Raw genomic sequence first — 19168 nt, 5'->3', positions numbered from 1 at the left:
AACTAATCGACCAGTACAAGCTTATCTCTCAGCTTCACTTTCTTGACCGGGATTAATCCACAACTTACTTGGTAAACTTATCTCTCGAACTCGTTTATCTTATATTACTTCCTAAGGTTGCCAATGCTAGGGTTTAAACACACATGAATTTATACTAACTAATTCTATTGGAAAACCCTAATTCTTTCATTAACCACTCTCCATCCACTCGTTAATCTCCCTAAGAATCTAGCCACTCATTGCTTTAACAATCATCTTCTCTGCAATTAAATTAATCATGCAATAACGCAAATTAACGTAAAAGAGAAAGAGATAGAAATTTTTCGTTTGATGAACTCGGAATTACGAAATCCTTTGATAGTGGTTGAGATATCGTCAGTTGCGAACAAGAAATGAAAGAAAAATAATGAAATACTTAATAACGAAGATTCAAAAAAAAGAGAACTAAACTGTATTTGAAAATAAACTAAGACTAAATAAAACCCTAAAACTATTAACTAAAACCCTAAAACAGCTTAGCAAAAGCCTTCTTAAGCTTTGCCTCAACTTAACTATTTATAGATAGGTTTTAGCAACTCTAATTAAATCAATTAAAAGCCTTAATCAAATAAAATATGAGTTATACAGACAGAAACACTCTGCTTAATTTCTGCCCATCATCGTACCTGTGTCTTGACACATAACTTTGTATGTAAAATCCTGCATTAGCTTGGTTGTGTTGCGACATCGAAAGCTTGTGTTACGACTCGACTGTTATTCCTAATGCTGTTGGGCCTCAAAATGAATATCCTTCACACTCAATTAAATCTTTAAAACCACCTTAAGGCCGTTATTGGCCCATTAGGTCAACTAATTTGGAATAATGCATAAAATGCTTATTTTTGTAATATTTTGAATCTAAAATAAGAAATGCGAAAATGCAATAAAATATATTAAAATGACTAGAAAACAAGCTTGTTAAGTGTTGAAAAGTACTTAATTTTCCACTACGATTTCTGGCAGATCAGATAGCCCCACACTTTAGTCATTACTTGTCTTCAAGCAAACAAAAAAGAAAAATAAAAACAAAAGAAAACGAAAAGAAAAATGCAAAGATGAAGATAAAGTACTTGAGAATGTTTTGTACAGGGGACTGTACCGGAGTGATGTAAACAAAACATTATGAACAATCATGTAATTCTAGTGTGGTATGTAACTAACCCCTGATTTTTAATGTTAGACAAGTTAGTTCAATAAATTACAAGGCAAACAAATTAAAGAATGTTAAGTATAGTGTTTCATAAAAAAAAATACACAAATATACGTTTATGCTAATATCAACCTAAGTGGTAAAAATTTTCAAAACTTAATTTCATTTTCATCCATGTAGTGCATACTTAGCTCACATAGGGCTTTTCGACTTGTAACGTTCCGTGGCTTAGGTTGGTTCAGTTTTCAAGAATAGGCGCAACAAAGTGATTTAAGCACGAAAATAGTTTTTCACATTATATTGTTCCCAAGACTCCCCCAATGTCCCAACTAAGCTCACCACCTTATCTCCACTTTTCTCAGCTTCTTTTTCTCTCAATTTCCTAAGGTACAATATAGTATTCATGAGTACAATCATCTTAGTGAGTTTTTTTTTTGTAAACATGAGTATATCTCTTTTTATATTTTCTTTATTTTCTTCTTTTCTTTTTACTCATTTTGCTTTTCTTCGTTTGAGATTTTCTCGTTTGGTTTTTTACCTTCACAAAATTTTCTTTCAATTGATTTTTCGACTCCAACACAAGTTTTCAAGAATCTTATACTCATTATACCATGTTGTTCCTTAGGTTCACCCTAAATTTTTCTTTATTTTGAAACCTCCATTATGTATCTACTTAACCCTTAATATTAATGGCTTGAAGTCTAAGTTTGTGTAGGGACTAAGAAAAAAGGATCAAGAAATTATATACTCGACTCATGGATTCATACATGGTTCATTAAGAAAATGGATTTCGACTTAAAATAGGGTACTAGGGAATTCATGCATTCGGTTGGCTCTTTAGCTCTAATGTGTCTACCAAAAAATGCCTTAGGTCATCCTTAGGTATTTCAATACATAGATTTAATTAATTGAACTTATCAAATTTTATAACCAAGAATTCAATTAACATGCATGCTTTTTTTGTGTATTCATTTATCACATGGTATACTTAACACACTTTCACTTATTCACGGTGTAATAAATTGAACTAATTAATCTAAAATTAAATAATCTCAAATTAATTATTATCGAACTAAATTTCTGATTATTCACACAATCCTATTTACATGCTCCTAACCAATCACTTGTATTTCTACAAGCTTGAGTACAAACAAGACAACATAAAAAAATTTACTCTAAAATTAATAAAAATAACTAGAAATAACAACTAAAACGAACAAAAAATCCTAAAATATTTCTATGTGACCCCCACAGTTTATTTAGCACAGTGTCCCTAATGTGCTAAAAAATAAATTAAAGAACGAAATTATCCAATTTAGTGTGATAGTGCCGCATTTGATGTCAAGTCATCTTGTCTTTCTTGATTTAGCTCCAAAAATTTTGTTTTGTAAAAAAATAAGGTTCCTATACAAAAATTAACTAACAAAAAAATATGCAGTATTAAAAAATCTAACTAACAACAAAAAAAAATTCATCCAAAAAATTACAAGTCTCAAAAATAAAAATTAAAGACTATTTGAAATTTAATCGAAGACGTGCACCGGCTCCACATCTATTATTGCCTTGCCCTTGCCTTGTCTCACAATTGTCTTGCAAGCCTTCCTACCCGATGATTGGGCTGGCCTTTGTTGGACCGGCTTGTGGAATACGATTCCTGTGGTTCAGGGGTGTTCTAGCTGAAGCACTACCTCATAATCGGAGGCTCAAAAAGGCTCCTCCTCATCATCTCCCTTTTCATCGTCGTCTTCATTATAATCATCATCTTCGTTCCTACCCTCAGTGTCAGTGGAATATTGAACAGGCGCATACTTATTTGATGAAGGGTTAGGCACGCGAATGTCATGCCTCTGTGCGTAATCGATACCCATCGGGGACATCTCTTTCATCCATCGTATGGCCCATTCCATATCTGACATGTTCGTCAAGTCAATTAACTAGGGCTCGATTTTGCTCTTCCTCTTGGGCGATGGTGGGACGTCCATCTTCTCCTTTCGGTGTTAGTTCCATCCCTTCACATGTTTTCATTGAAGGTTAACAAATTTACCATACGTGTTATTTTCGAGCACACTCCTCGTTGGCATCACAAATTGCCTGGTAGGTGGCATAGGAACCCTTGCCCTTTTGCATAAGGTCGTCATGAGATGAGGGAAGTACATTCCCCATTTTTAGCCACTAATACATTGCAGCATTGCTTGATAGATCCACTGGCCCACACATACCTATTTTCTCTGTAAATTAGAGTGAAGCAAAACCGCTTTAAAAGTAGTGAGAGATATTTTGAGTAGGGGAGATATAGGTGCAAATAAATTGCATCCACATCTTGGCCATTGGGAACATGGTGGCTTGAGTAAAATTTACAGGTATGTTAGTGCCGACTTGGCGAGTCTATCCAGCACACCCCTGTGTTAAATAGCGTAAAATTGCATCCATATCAATGCCTCGATACATGTTTAAGTCAACATAATCCAAGAAATCAGAGGCATAATATGGAGAATCATAATACAAATAAATTTCTCGAGGTGTGACCAATACCTTTTTACCTTGAACTATTACATGCATATGTATTTCACTAGGGATTTTGTGGATTTCCCTATCCTTCAGAGAAGCGTAATATTCGTAGACAATTACATCGACCGCTGGTTCATTTAGGGTAGAGAAAAAATTACACTTGTGGTGGAAATCCACAAACTCCCCAATATTATCGCACTCGGTTAACGAGGGATCGAACCCCTATTCTTGAATGAACGTGCGCTCATTCATCTGTAAATAATATTTTTCCAATTCTGGGTTATGGAAGTGGGTAGCATCAAAATCTAGCACTGCCTCTTGAATGCGTCATGCTTTGTGAGGCACCATGTAATAGAGTTTAATCAAACAAAGATAATAGTAAAAAAACACATAAGAGATGAGATTAGAATGTCAAACCTTGATTCAATCATGCTTTGCTCGTCTCCGATGAGATATGCATGCCAAAAAGAAGAAAAAAGTACTAGAAAAATAACTAACAGATGAGAAAAGAAGGGATTACCAAAACAAATGGTGGTTGGAAAGCTTGAAATCGAAGTAGTGATGGTAGAAGAGAGGTGTGATGGCTCCTAATGCTTTTAGATGCTCTATTGGGTGTTTTGAAAGTGATGTTTTAGGTTTGAAATTGTATGATTTATATAGAAAATTTGATGGGCCATTCACGGGAAAACATGCCAGAAATTGCAAAAAAATGATGTCATGTCGCGACATAGGGGTGTGTGTGTCACGACATGCCACCCTAATTTCCTAGAATTTAGGTTCTAAGTGTTGTTCCACGTCACGAGCCTAGGCGTTTTGTGAGAAAGGTATTTTCAAAAATTTTGGTTTGAAGTAGCATGTCACCACACAGGGGGACCTGTGTCGTGACATAGCCTAGTATTTTCAAATTTTGATGCTTCAAAGTTGCATGTCATAACAAAGGGGTACCTCTATCACAACACATACTGGGCGATGTAAAATCAATGTTTTTGGATGTATCGGACTCCATGGGTTGTGCCTAATCACTTTAAGACACTTCTAGGGTCACATGAGCTCTATGCTAACCTAATTCCTACCATAATAAAAATTAAAAATCCAAATTACAATACTTGAAATCAAAATACATGAAATTATAATATTTACAAGTAGAATAAAATTTGACGATTAAAAATCCAGTATGGCTACCAGACTCATTTGGTAACTTGTTACTATCCATCATTGCCTTTTTCTATCTTTTTTTGTCATCGCAATCCTTCCATTGAATGTTGATTAATCTAAGATCTTTCCACTTGTCTTCTTCCTTTGGACTATGTTTTCCTGCACACATCACACTCGAAAAATACCTCGATTAAGGTTATTAGGGGTTTCATAGAATAATGAAAATTATTCATTCCCTAATTATTTTTCTAATCCCTCATCTTGAGAATCATGGTTGCATTTAAACACCTCTATCTCACCATCAATTTTCATGGTTAACTCATTTTTCTAGAGATCGATGGTTGATCTAAATGTGCCTAAAAATGACCTACCAAACAGTATGAGGATATTTTGATCTTCTTTGAAGTCTAGAACTACAAATTCGACAGGGATTGTGAAATTCCTCACCTTAACTAACACATCCTCAAGTACACATTTTGGGCATAGTAAAGACCTGTCAGCTAATTGCAGTGTTATCAATGTGTTTTTCAACTCCCATAATTTGAGTTTTCTATAGACTGACAGGGGCATTAAATTAATCTTGGCTCATAAATCACAAAGGCCTTACTAAAATATATGTCCCCTATCTCTATTGGAATTGTAAAAGTTCTCGGATCTTTAAATTTTGGGGGTATTTTCTTAGCAATGATAGCATTACAAGAGGTATTGATGTTAAGTTGTTTTTCCTTTTTGAACTTCTTATTCCTTGACATGATTTCCTTTAAGCACTTGGCATATTTTGGTATTTTATTAATTAATTCTAGAAAGGGTAAATTAACATTATTGAACTTGAATGAGTTTAGAAAATTTACAAAGTTCGCTTCACCCTTCCTTCGTTTGGCCTCGATCCCTGACGGGAATGGTAATTATGTGCTCATAAGGTTTGACATTATCGACTCTGTCATTGGTTTGACCACTTCTTTACTCGGCTCTTCAAGCTTATTTTTGTCCAAAAAAATTGCTCAACAGATCCGGTGAATCCTCGTCTACTTGAATGGGAGCACTAATGTTGTCAAGGGTTTTACCTGACCACAAAGCAATTGCATTTACGTGCTCTTTTCCATCCCTATGGGGACTATTTTTTGTGTTACTAGGGATTCTGGTACCAAATTACCTTTGCATGTTGCTCATCATCTCTATCATCAATTATTTAACAAGCTTACTCGCACGTGTGGTTCATCAATGCTCCTTCGGATGCGCCATCTAGTGTAGACCTCAACTTTTTATCTAAACCATTATAAAACATCTTCATCTGAAGTCACTATTACATTCCATGATGGGGACACTTCCTTAATAGTGACTTAAATCGATCCCAATCTTCGTATAAAATTTCACCTTTGAACTGCTTGGAGTTGGAAAGATCTGTTGATCGAGAAAATTTTGTGTAGAAAATTTTCGGCTAATTTGTCCCAAGTGGTTATGGAACCTGGTTCTAATGAATCCAACCAGTCAGTCGCATGGTCAAATAAGGATAAGGGAAATAACCAAAGACAAATAGAGTCATAGGTTACCCCATTGTATTTGAAAGTGTCACACAACTGGAGGAACCGCTTTAGGTGTTGATTTGGATCCTCCATCATGTTCCTTTAGAACTACAAGGCATTTTGGATCATTTGGATCATAGTCATCTTGATCTCAAAATTATTGGCGTTGATCGTCCGTCGTTTAATATTGCCTCGCACAAAATCTAGTGTTGGTAGTGCATACTCACGCAATGTTCTTTGAGCCATCAGTAGCTCTCCACAGATCAGTGATTGTGGTTTAAGTGGATCATCAAACAGTGGATTTTCCCGAGGTAAATTAGCTACAATGGGTGGATCGTTTTGCATCAAGTGATGATTGCGTCTCAGAATTTGTTTTGGGTTAGGATATGGCTCGATTGGAACGCTTCCACTTCGAGTCGTAAACTGAAATCAGAGACAGAGAAATAAAAATTAATAACTAAAAATAAATCTTAATAATTAAAAATAGCAAAATAAAATAAAATAAAGAAATTGTATCTATAATTTTTAATTTTCCAATTTATTCCTATTAGGTGCAGAAAATAAATTTAAATTTAATGTCGAAACCTTTTGGCAACGACGCCAACAACTTGACTATCTTCAAACATGCGAACGTTTAGAGTAAAAATCGTGCCAACAAAAAGATATCTACAAGCAAACATGTCAAATTGTAATATAGTTTTGTGTTACAACGGAAAACAAGGAAGTACTCTGAGGATCTTACCCAAAGGAGGTTGAATTAAATATAAATATATTATCTACACTAGCAGGTCGACAAAGTAATCACAAAAAATCATATTACGATAATTAAAATTAAGGATTAAGATTGTAAAATAAAAACTACTACTGAAAATAAAGTTAACAATGAAGATCTTTCAATTAACAGATAGAAGATTAACTCGGTTTAGTGGTTGCAATTAACTTCAAAGTTTGGGTTTTCATTAGGGAATTAGTTATTAATTAACCAGTATTACCTCTCGGCCTCTACTACTTAACTAATCGACCAATACACGCTTACCTCTCGAACTAACTTTCCTGACCGAGATAAATCCACGATTTACTTGGTAAACTTATCTCTTGATTTCATTTATCCTATATTACTTCCTAGTGTCATCAATCCTAGGGTTTAAACACGCATGAATTTAGACCAAGTAATTCTATTGGAAAACCCTAATTCTTTCATTAAACACTCCATCATCTGCTCGTCAATCTTCCTAAGGGTATAGCCACTCATCGCTTTAACAATCATCTTCTCTGCAATTAAATTAATTATGCAATAACACAGATTAACGTAAAAGAGAAAGAGACATAAATTATTCGTTTGATGAAATTGATGTGCTCGAAATCGCGAAATCATTTGATAGTGATTGAGGTATCATCGGTTGCGAACAAAAACTAAAGAAAAATATGAAATACTTAATAATGAAGACTTTGATTCAAGTCGAATCCAAGTCGAAGAACAAAAGAAATAAACTATTTTTGAAAATAAACTAAAACTAAATAAAACCCTAAAACTACTAGCTAAAACCCTAAAATGGCTTGAAAAAAGCTCATTAAGCTTTACATGAACTTAACTATTTATATACAGAGTTTAGCAACCCTAATTAGGTCAATTACAAGCCATTATCACATAAAATATGAGTTGTGCAGACGGAAACACTCTCGTTTAATTTCTACCCATCGTCATGCCTATGGTGCAACACAACCTTATGTGTGTCATGACACACAACTTCGAATGTAAAATCCTGCATCGACTTAGTTGTGTTGCAACATCGGAAGCTTGTGTTACGACCCAACTGTCATTCCTGATGCTTTTGGGCCTCAAAATAAATATCCTGTACACTCAGTTAAATCATTAAAACCACCTTAAGGCCGATATTGACCCATTAGGTCAACTAACTCGAAATAATGTGTAAAAATGCTTATTTTGCAATATTTTAAATCTAAACTAAGAAATGTGAAAATGCAATAAATGTCAAGCTTGTTAAGTGTCGAAAAGTACTTAATTTGCCACTACAATTTGTGACAAATCAACGATTATTTTGAGTCTAGGGTTGTGGCATGTATATAAGTTTCTTGGTGTGTTCCTTAGCATGTGAAAGTATCTACTACTTGGAAAGTATGATATAGCCATTTTGTATAATGTGTTATCTTTGTGATTTCATTCATATTTGGTATTGGTTATATTTTATGATAGAGTAAGAGATGATCTATAATAATATGTTTGGCATGTGGAATGACATAGATTGAGGTAGAAATGGTAGCTTGGTTAATGAATGAATGAGATAAATATGTATTTGGAAATTAGTACCTGGAAGTATGCTTGTAATATGTGACTTATTCTTGATTGTTGATGTTTATACTAAGGCCTATAAGCCATTGATATGTAATATGTACAAATTTTTATGTAGTGAAGTTGAATAACATGTTTTGGTAGATTTGGTATAGATGAAACTAGCATTTGAATGTATGAATTGTCATGAATTAGTTTTTGAATAGATTGAGATCATGATAGAGTTGGATTTAGTTGGAATTGGTTAGGTGACTTGTTGACATGAAGTGGCATGAATTTATATTGTTTTTGATGGTATAAAATGGTTTGAGTCAAATAGGTGGCTTTGCATGTCTTGAATTGGAACCAAATGGTACATTTTTGTCAAAAACAGGGGCCACGTCTTGACGATCAACATCCCTCACCTCAACAATGACTGATAGTAAGTGACATCACGACGATGAAAGGTATAAAGATGCGAAGTAACTTGATGATTGGCGTCGTCACGACGTGGAATTTTTGAAGTTGTAATGTTGGTCCTGAAACTTTACAATTTGGTTTTCATTCATGTATAGTTTATCAAAAGAGTTTTCGTAAACTCACATGGAACTCGAAAATGATTGTAATATATATTTAGAATGAGAATGACACTTGTTTGCATATGTGATTGGTATGATTATGCTAAATGTCTTAAATTACTTTGGTAATGTTTGTAGCATCTTGTATATCAGATTTGGCGATCAAGTCGAGTTAGGGCTGCTACAAAGATGTTTTTACTCTATGATATTAGATAGTTAGGGTTGTAGTAATAGAGTGTGTCATACAAGTTGTTGCATAAATAATCTCTATCTCTATCTTTACTTAGCTATTATATAAATAAATGTTTCTACATCACATTTGATAAAAAAATTGTAAAATCTATAAATTAATATTTTTCAATTGCAACAACAATGATATCAACCAAACCAAGAATCAATTTTATGCACAGGTGTAGTATTATATGAAAATGCCTTTTGTATTCAAACACCATAGAAGTGAATTTTTTTAGAATTTTGTGAGAAGTTACTATATATGGAATTTATTGGAATTCACTACATTTTGAAAACCATCATTCAACAAGGCATAATCTTGACTACACTATGGACGAAGGACAAACTAACGTGTGGCACTCTAAGTGGTAAGTTGACCAAGGTGAACTGGGAAGTTAAGCAAAATTTAGATGACATTTATATATATATATATATATATATATATACATATAAATTCATATTCAAAACAAACCAACATGGTAAAACCTAAAGTACTCCAAAAAGTAAATTTCAACAATAAGACAAATTGTTAAATAAAAAGAATATTTGACTAACAATTCAAGAAACCATTCCATAGATTTGTTTTCTTCTTCTAGCTCGAATAATCAAATAGACATGTCTTCATGTTAGAAAAGTAATACAATCTATCGATATGTACATAAAAGAACCAACATTAAAAACAAAAAAGTGAAAACTATTCGTAAGTACTCACATGGAAACCAGGAAAACTAAAAAACTTCATAACCCAAAATTCCAAATCCATAGCATAGATAATACTTTCACTTCCAACCAACAAAGTTAAACATTTTGGTATACAAATGCATTAAAAAAAAGGCATTGATATAAGTTGCGTTAGTCATATACCTATTTGCAATTCATTCACAAGCTATCTTAGTATCAAAGCTACTAAGACATATCGCAAACGCCTGAAAAGCCGAGATTGGATACTGGTAATCCATAGTGAATACATCATTCCCAACTTTCCCAAATTGGAGGATGACATTCTCTTGCTGCTCTTGCCTAACAACCACATTCTTCGCAAAAGCAACCAACTGGAAGTTTTTAACGGAAGCAACTGTTACCCGTCCATTGAAGTTAAGACACCAGCATTGGAGTTGTTCGTGCCACCTTGGTGCCTTATTCTTCAAAACCAACATTCCATCTCTCAAGCTAGATAAAGGTCCAAACTGGGAACTCTTGGTACGAGTTGATTTTGATCTAAAGAAAGGTAGTGATGGAAAGGTATCCAGATTACTATGTAGGAATTCGGTCTGCATGGGAGCAACACCTTCGAGCTCACTAGAAGAGGTTGGAATGGCATCCATGATGCATTGCATTCTCCTTGGACCTCTATTTTTGATAATATATTAATTTATTTCATTAACCATTAAAAATAATGATAAAAAAAAGTAATAGAAAAAGAAACTTTCAACATATATCTTACCTAGAACCTAGGACATTCAACTCATATGAAATGTGGGCTATGGGATAGTTACCAGTCGGTACCCGAGGAGAAATTTGTTTTGCATACATTAACCTAGTGGAGCAACTTTTTGTAACTTTGGCCCCAACATTTGGGGGTTGTGAATCATAGATTTCAAATTTGGTCCCCAAAAAGTTTGATCTATTTAAGCAAATCAAGAATAAGTTTAGGTTTCCAAAAATGAGTAATGTTATCACTCAAATCATAATCCACCTAACAGTACCTCAATTTTCCAATGTAGGTATTGCTACCTTTTGACACATCATCAGCATTCAATGAGATGATATAATCCGTACAAGTAGGCCGACGACACTTCCTTGCAGCAAGAAGGAACTTTCCATCCTCATTTGAAGCTGCCAAAAACATACACTTTGAAACAATTTAAAATAATATAGCTAAAAAATAATATATAAGGTACTTACTACAAATAACAAATATTTACAGTACTAACTTTCTATGAATATAACTACATAAATATCCTTAATGTGTTTAATTCAATCAACAATTGTTAGCAAAATCTGCTTTTAGAAGGCAACAACAAACAACACAACTTTATAAGTTAATATACATGAGAGTAAATTTGACAATAAACCATTCTTGAAGTAAGAAAAATAGAAAGCATAAATAAATAAATAAAAGCCACTCACATTGGTACAGGCCAAGGTAAAGATAATATGTTTGGTTGTTACAACTGCGTTTTATGTAACATTGAAGAAGGGAGTCCCTTGGACCAGGCTGCAAAGGAAAAATACAATGAATACATGTAAGTAAATTTAAAATTACTCATCCACAAATAATCGATAAATAATGAAAATCGTTCCAAGTGCAAACATAGAGCTTATAATCTATTCTACATATTAACTTAGACAGATTCTTTTCAAGCAATTACATTTCCTAAGAACTCTTAAGTTCACATTTCATATTAGACAGCTAGTTGTTGAGAAAAAATCTATATTCTCATTTTATTACTAGAATTTCAAAAACTTTACTAAAACATGTGATGATGTAACAAGATATTGATCTAGTACCCAAACTTTTGATTCTAAAAGTTCCTAAAAAGTATCAAAATGCGATACTAGATTGCAAACTATGTAATACAAATCTTAGTTTAAACTAACCACCAATAAGGGTCAACACCATTCAATCATCACAAATGATTCAAAGCCAAAATGTATGAATGAAAGAAAATCGATCATATAAATAATAAAATGTACTTAGAAAAGGAAAGAAACAAGTACATGCTGGCATCTATCACCTGCTTCAATGATATTGGGAATGTCAATTTGCCGGAGATTTCTGGGGTTTTTACAATTTCCTTCATAATCTCTCTCCAATTCCTACACACACCGGCACAAGAAACCACTGTTTTTCTTGTAGGCCAAGTAACCTCCGACGCTTCTATTCTCATCAACACATCCCTTAAAAGCTCGTATGGAAGGGTCGCCCAACAACTCTGCTTGAATGCATTGATGCAAACTAAGCTATCTTGAACTACCCTAAGCGACCTTGATTTACCTTTTCTAGATATACTCCCTAACTCCCCTTTCACGTCATGGGTAATGCTCTTAAACGGCATTGGTGACTCCTTTACTCCTAATTTTCCAAGACCCAATTATTGTTTAACAATGCAGTTCACCTCTACAACCTCAAAACATCCAAGTTCCCCTCAATTCTCACCAAAATCACTACCCAATCAACACTAATGATTTCAATTATGGAATTATGCCCTCCAACATTCTAATCAACGTGATATTGAATAAGATCCAAAGTGATTCAACATCAATCATCAATAATTCTCCTAAAAAACAATAGAGATAACCATATCTCTCTCTCAAAAACACTCAACATTATGCACCAATAGCTTGGGATTTTATCAATACTACAAAAGGAAAAAAAAATACCCTTCACCTAAAAAATCTAGTAACTGAACAAAGGTAGTGTAAAAAGTGATCAATAAGTTTAAAAGAAAAAGTATTCAAACAAATTCCCGCAAATCTCTCTCCTTATCCTAACGAACCAAGACTCGTAAAACTAACACATAATATAAAAATGAAGACATATTATGAATTATCAAAGTAAATGCAAGAGAAAGGAACATTGAGATGGATTGGGTTAATGCATACCAACTTGACTAATTTTTCAATTTTCATAAAATACAAATATCAAAATTTGACAAATTAAATTAAAAATTTTAATTTTTCAAATTTTATAAAATAAAAGTCATGATTTAATATTAAATTCTATATATTTAGAAAAGAATAATTCATGCCAATTGTACACAAATCCATATTAAATTTGGAGTTTTTATAGAAGTGTTTTTTTTACAAAAAATTTTATTTGCACTATTCTTTTAATAGAAAGTGTCTCATTAAGAAATTACTCTTTGGGTAAAAGAGTGAAAGATAGAGTATACTTATTGATAATATTGGATAAATCAAAATAGTTATAAAGCTAATATAATCAATAAACTCGGATGGTTGATCCCATCAAATACAAATTATTTGAGTTGTTATGAGGAATAGCAAAATTCAAATAGTTCAGATTCAATTTTAAAGATGATTAAAAAGAAATTTTTTTGGTCAATAAAATAGAATCCAAGTTGTCTCATCTTTTCTTCCACCGGATATCTCAAATTGGACAAAATTTGTCATCACGTCACATTTGCATTTCATGCCACATAAAATACACTCTTAGTAACTCCTTGAAGCTATATATTCGCCTTTGTCCACACACATTTTAATTTCACAAATCCAACCTCCAGCCTACATCTTTCTAAGCCCTGAACACTGCCAAAAGTCACTCCATAATGAGTTGCGAAGTATCGTATGTTAGAAGTCGACGAATCATTCCATAAGTTTGATATTTTCTTTAGTGGAAATTTTGTTTCCCAAGTTAAATGCTTGAACATGCGACGGAATTATAAAATGAGAGTGCTTTATAAAGTGTCTAAAAAGACAAACAATGCATAATTATACACCGTTGATCTTGAAATTATGTCTTATAACATATAAAACATTTAAGGGTATGAAGCAGGGAAGTTGGTATTGTTTCGGTACCGCCCGTATTGGCTAGAACGCTCTGTTTTGGTAGTAGATCGAAACAACAAACTTTAAGTTCTGTTCCAGTGCAAATTTTAGTTGATATCGCTCATACCGGTGTGTACTAGTTAATTTTGCATGTATCGCCCGGATTATGGTGTACCATATTCATGTGAAGCGTAGCTAAAACAAGTGAAGCATGGCATCCTCCTCTTCTTGCTCGTAGACTAGAGGTATTCATGGTTCGATCCGCCTAAATCGATTTGAATGAAGTTTGAGTTTAAATTTTCTTACAATTTGATCCAACACAATCCGCAAATTGGCTTTAATTCATTGCATTTGCCTTTTTCATATTTTAATTTAGGTTAAAATTTGCCACAAGTCCCTATACTTTTCTCAAAATAGGAATTTAGTCTCTCTATTTTTCAGATTTCAAAATTTAGGTCCAATTATTAATCTTGCTAATTTTTTTGTTAAATTCAAGTTAATTACATAGCCATATTGAAATTACATAGCTACCAAATGAGTATTTGTTTTATTTCAAAAAATTATAACAACAAATTTAATTAAAAAATTTATCGTGTTAACCGTAAAACCTAAATTTTAAAATTTAAAAAATAAAAAAACTAAATTCCATAAAAAAAAATACAGAACCTTTAATTTATTCATACAAGCCAGGCATTTAATTTATCCTAATCCATAGAAAATAATTCATGCAAATGGCATGCCAGACTCATCCGTCAGGAAAAATAGTACTCTTCATTATAATGTCAAATACAAATTAACCATTTTTGGCTTTACCTTTAGCTGTAAGGATTGGAAGTTTCTTTTTCCTCTTCTTTTTTTTTGGGTCTTATGACTGTTGTGTCTGACATTTTCGACCGTTACTAAAAGTATTTATTAATTTGGAAGGCCATGACGCTGACATGTACATCTGCGTCCTGCTCCAACCCCACCCCACCCTTCCAAATGACATATTTACATTTAAGTTCCATTTGATTTTTAGTTAGTCAAAATTTTGTTTTTCGACAGCAAAACACGTGTTGAAACTTAATTGGTCTAACAATGAAAAATTAAAAATATAGATATTCCAGAAAATGCGTATTTAATTCAAACAATGGACTGAGTAGTGAATTGAAAGCAAAGAGAGAAGAAGACAAAAAAGGAACGCTCCCTCTCATTTTCCATCAACCTGAACAAAACCATCTCTCTTTTCTGGGTAAATCAATCCTCCTTCACTCCCTCTACATTTGTATTCTAATTGTATGTTACAGCTTTATGAAGTAGAAGGATATTGTGAAGCTCCAGTAATGGGAATTGATCATGTTTTCTACATTAGTTGCATAAATTCTGGAAGGCGCCACTAGATTGAAATTCCAGATTTCTTTCCATATAAATCCCTTTCTTTTTTCAGTTTTATTTGGCAGGTTTTACCATCTAAATTTCCCGCTTCTCGATCTCGTTTTTCATGCCTAATCTATTTCCTGTTTTGTCCCCCTTTTTTTTTAGCATAAATACACAGGGGACTAGGCCTGTTTCATATCATCTTCATTTCTCTTACTCTTTCATCTGTATATTAGCCTTTAGTTTCTGGTTTTAGAGTTTCCGTCCTTTGGTTCTTAAAACTCTTTTGTCATATTAAGGTAAAAGAGGAGAAGATGGTTCAAATGATGAACAAGATGGAGGAAAGTTCAAGATGGTGGTGGTTTGATAGTCACCACGACGGTTCAAAGCGCTCCCAATGGCTTCAATCCACTCTTTCTGGTAACACCCCTTTTCTCCTTTCTACTTTCTTCATCACTATCTTAGAGCTTTTCTTGGCATTTCTTGTTTCTTGACCGTTGGAGACATTGTGTATGCCTTTTTCTTTTCTTTCTCATGAAGGTTTCAATTTTTTTAAATTGCTTTTTCTACAGTATCACTTTACAGATATGTAAAAATAGGACAAACAAAAACGAAATGATGAGAAGTCTCTGTTAACTTTTAACCTTGAGGTGAAGAACAAAAGATATTAATAATGGGATTGCAATGGTTTCTTGAGAATTGGATCTAGAAGAGCAAGGACTAGGGAAAAAGAAAAATAATTTTATGCTAATAGTATTATTTAACAAACATTACAAAGTAATCCTAATTAGTGTATTATTGACTGCGTAATGACTGGCTGGTGGGGCCTTATGATATACAGTAGGTTCCACCAGAAACCCTTTTCTTTTTATTTGTGAGACAAGGGTAGAGATTATTCAGGAACCTGAGATGTTATCTTAGTGTGAAAGACATTTTTTTTTTCTCTAGGAGCACAGAATGGGGTTGTATTGGACAACAACTATATGCTTACTATACATATACACCTTCTATTCCAAATTTTCAACACTAAAGCTAGAAGTGAATCTAGTTCTAGGATTCAGGATACAAGGTTTTTGAAATCAGAGACCTAACAAGCTGGTGGTCTTGGCAACAATATGGAATTGCTTGTCCTGGACTGTGGATTTTAACCTTGAGCCGAAGATTTGCTCATGGTGTTAGGGATGCAATGGCATGATGAGCTGGTGCTGGAATGGTTGACTTGTAGTTCCTGTTTTGTGTGTTAATATCTTAATCATCATGGCTTGCGTTTGGATGGATATTCAAATTTCTGTTTTCTGAGATCTTACAGGCTTTAGCATGTACATGTGGGTGGCCCTCAGTGTACAGGGACCCTGAAATTGAAGTCCCACCAGACATTGTTAACTTTCTCACTTTTCCATATTTCCCACTAACTTCTAAGTGTAGCTTTGCAGCTCAAGTAATTAGTCTTCCAAAAACATTACTTTATGAGCTAATAATGAATTGGACCCCTTGCATCTCAGGTTAATTATAAATGGATCATTCTAGGGAACGGGTATAGATTTGGATAGGACCCTTTGCTCATATTTAATTTAGCAATTGATCCTTTCTCTTCTATACGTCTGCCATTGAGAGATCTTTGCTTGATTAAAAGACCAGAAAGGTTCTGTTGCCATGTTTTTTTACCAGGGTGAAACGTTAACATTGACCAACTCATTCAACTTCCTGGAATTATTTTCTTTTACCATTATTTGTTTGTTCTGTTTAATTGCTGAAGTTTGAATGGTTTTATTTTAATGATAGAGCTGGACTCCAAGACCAAGGCAATGCTAAAATTGATTGAGGAAGATGCAGATTCCTTTGCAAAGCGTGCAGAAATGTATTACAAGAAACGTCCCGAGTTGATTAGCTTGGTTGAAGATTTCTACCGATCCCATCGTTTACTCGCTGAGCGGTATGATCAAATTAAGTTGGACCCTGGAAATCGCCTTGTAACAACATTGGGATCCCCGTTTTCTTCCATGAAGTACTGCCATTCAGAGAAGGCGATCAACTTGATGGATAAACTCTATGATAGCAGCTCCGAGACCTTTGAATCTGAAGACTATGCTGAATCAGAAGTTGATGACCCTGAACATGATGAAACTGGGGAGGAAGTTAAGGATCCCAAGCAGGAAGACAAATACGAAGCAGGTTTAGTAACTAAAGAAGGCCATGTTGTGAAGGAAGATGAATCGTCAAAGGTGTTCGGCGATGAATTGATGAAGTCAAGGGAAGAAATAGAGAAACTGAAAGAAGAGAACAAGGTTCAGAAGGCTCAATTAATTCAGAAAGATGAAGAGAAGAAAGAGGTGATTAGACAACTCAGTTATGCTGTCCAAGCGCTCAAGGATGAGAACATGGAGCTGAAGAAGAATATGGTTAAAAGACCATCCCCCAGTAAATGGAGTCCCTTTGAATTCAACAAAATAAAGGGAGGACTATTTGGGATGTTGTTGAATGGATCCCCATTGTCTCGTTCTACTATCATTGCCCTGTAGTTTTAGTTAGGTTGCATTAAGGTAAGTAGCATATACATATACATATAGGAAAAGAGAGCAGTTCAAATTAGGAACTTGGAAGAATTGTTATACATGTGTTACCTTCTGAGAAAATTTATCAGTGTTTGCTATTCTTTCGTTCAATTGTTTCATTTGTGTACTTGTTTTCCCTTGTTGCTATTTCTTTTTTTGTTTTTCCTTATTGTAACAGAAGTAACTTAATGTAGTCTTTGTGCTAATAATATAAGCACTCTTTTGTACCAAATCAGAGTTCATACTAATAATTTGTATTAAATATAATAGTCAACAATCATGATTAACAATATCAAAAATAAATATATAGAAAACATAAAAAGAAAAGAGTTAAGCTACAAGGAACAATGCCATCAGCAGAAATTCACACACCAGAAAGCTTCTGCAATATACTAAATACTAGCAAACCAAGAAACAATGTTGGTTTTAAAGCTCGAGCTGAAGTCGGATAAACCGAAGTGGATGACGGCAAAGGGCTGTTAGACGGTGAAAATGCGAAACCAGGAGCAGGGGCCACGATGTTATCCGGATTCGGGGGACTGGGGCTTGAAGGAATTGTGGGCATCGACGAATCAGTAGGAGAAGGTGCCACACCATTCGGAGTAGGGAACAAAGGCTCAATGTCAGGGGGTAAACTTGGAGAAGAAGCAAGAGGTGCACTTGGAAGGAATGCCGGTGCAGCTGATATAGTAGAGTATTGTACATGTAAATATTGCTAAGATGATGAAGATAAGGGTAGTGAAGAAAAATAAGCCATTAAAAACATGAACAAGTTTCCCCATGGTGACCAAAGGGAAGCCATTGAAAATGAAGATAAATCGGTATGAGTGGTCCAAGTAAGGCAAATTTGAATGCATGAATATATGAGAAGAATGGAGTTGCAGGTGTTTTTATGTGCAGATGAGGGAAGAAGTGTGGTGGTGAAAAAGAGAGTGAGTACTGTAAGTCAAAAGATGGTTGATAACTTTAATGGTAAAATACAGCTCCATGGGTTGGCTACTAGACAATGTGGATAAGTTATTTTCTTCAAGGTCTACATCATGATATAGGGTTTCTTTTATCCTTTTCCTTTGATTTTTTTTCCTATGTTTCACCCGTGATCTTTTTTGAAATAGATAGCTAAAATTATAAGACAATGTTGAGTCTTATTTAAGTATGTGTGGAATCATGAATATGACAATGGAATTGAATATTCTTATATTATTTAGTTGGTAAAATCTTGCTATTAGTCCTTTTAATTTACGAATTTTGTGAATTTTGTTCATTTTAGTCCCTAT

At 33.9% G+C, this 19168-nt stretch overlaps 2 protein-coding genes and 1 pseudogene across 5 annotated transcripts; 1 reads left to right on the top strand and 2 right to left on the bottom strand.

The window, feature by feature from the left end:
* Positions 1–10349: 10349 nt before the first annotated feature.
* Positions 10350–12533, bottom strand: LOC105790778 (tubby-like F-box protein 3). Of its 3 annotated transcripts, none has more exons than XM_012618527.2 (5): positions 12213–12533; positions 11603–11692; positions 11181–11314; positions 10919–11098; positions 10350–10824 (listed from the first exon to the last, which is right to left on the bottom strand). In XM_012618527.2, exons 1-5 carry the CDS (start codon positions 12531–12533, stop codon positions 10350–10352), a joined length of 1200 nt encoding a protein of 399 aa, XP_012473981.1. The 3 variants fall into 3 exon arrangements, with proteins under 3 accessions (XP_012473981.1, XP_012473982.1, XP_052491333.1); XM_012618528.2 differs by having other exon boundaries at positions 11181–11310; positions 11605–11692; XM_052635373.1 differs by having other exon boundaries at positions 11181–11327; positions 11619–11692.
* Positions 12534–15107: 2574 nt separating this feature from the next.
* Positions 15108–18123, top strand: LOC105790780 (protein NETWORKED 3A). 2 transcript variants are annotated; one of them, XM_012618529.2, is made up of 3 exons: positions 15108–15214; positions 15639–15759; positions 17122–18123. In XM_012618529.2, the coding sequence occupies exons 2-3, from the start codon at positions 15654–15656 to the stop codon at positions 17856–17858; spliced, it is 843 nt and encodes a 280-aa protein (XP_012473983.1). In that variant the 5' UTR covers positions 15108–15214; positions 15639–15653; the 3' UTR covers positions 17859–18123. The 2 variants fall into 2 exon arrangements, with proteins under 2 accessions (XP_012473983.1, XP_012473984.1); XM_012618530.2 differs by lacking the exon at positions 15108–15214 and having other exon boundaries at positions 15221–15759.
* LOC105790781 (classical arabinogalactan protein 26-like) lies at positions 18112–18879 on the bottom strand (annotated as a pseudogene).
* Positions 18880–19168: the final 289 nt, after the last annotated feature.

This window comes from Gossypium raimondii, chromosome 8 (assembly GCF_025698545.1).
Source record: "Gossypium raimondii isolate GPD5lz chromosome 8, ASM2569854v1, whole genome shotgun sequence".
NCBI lineage: Eukaryota > Viridiplantae > Streptophyta > Magnoliopsida > Malvales > Malvaceae > Gossypium > Gossypium raimondii.
The sequence above is the reverse complement of the archived record's forward strand: the minus strand, read 5'-3'. Positions and strand labels throughout refer to the sequence as shown.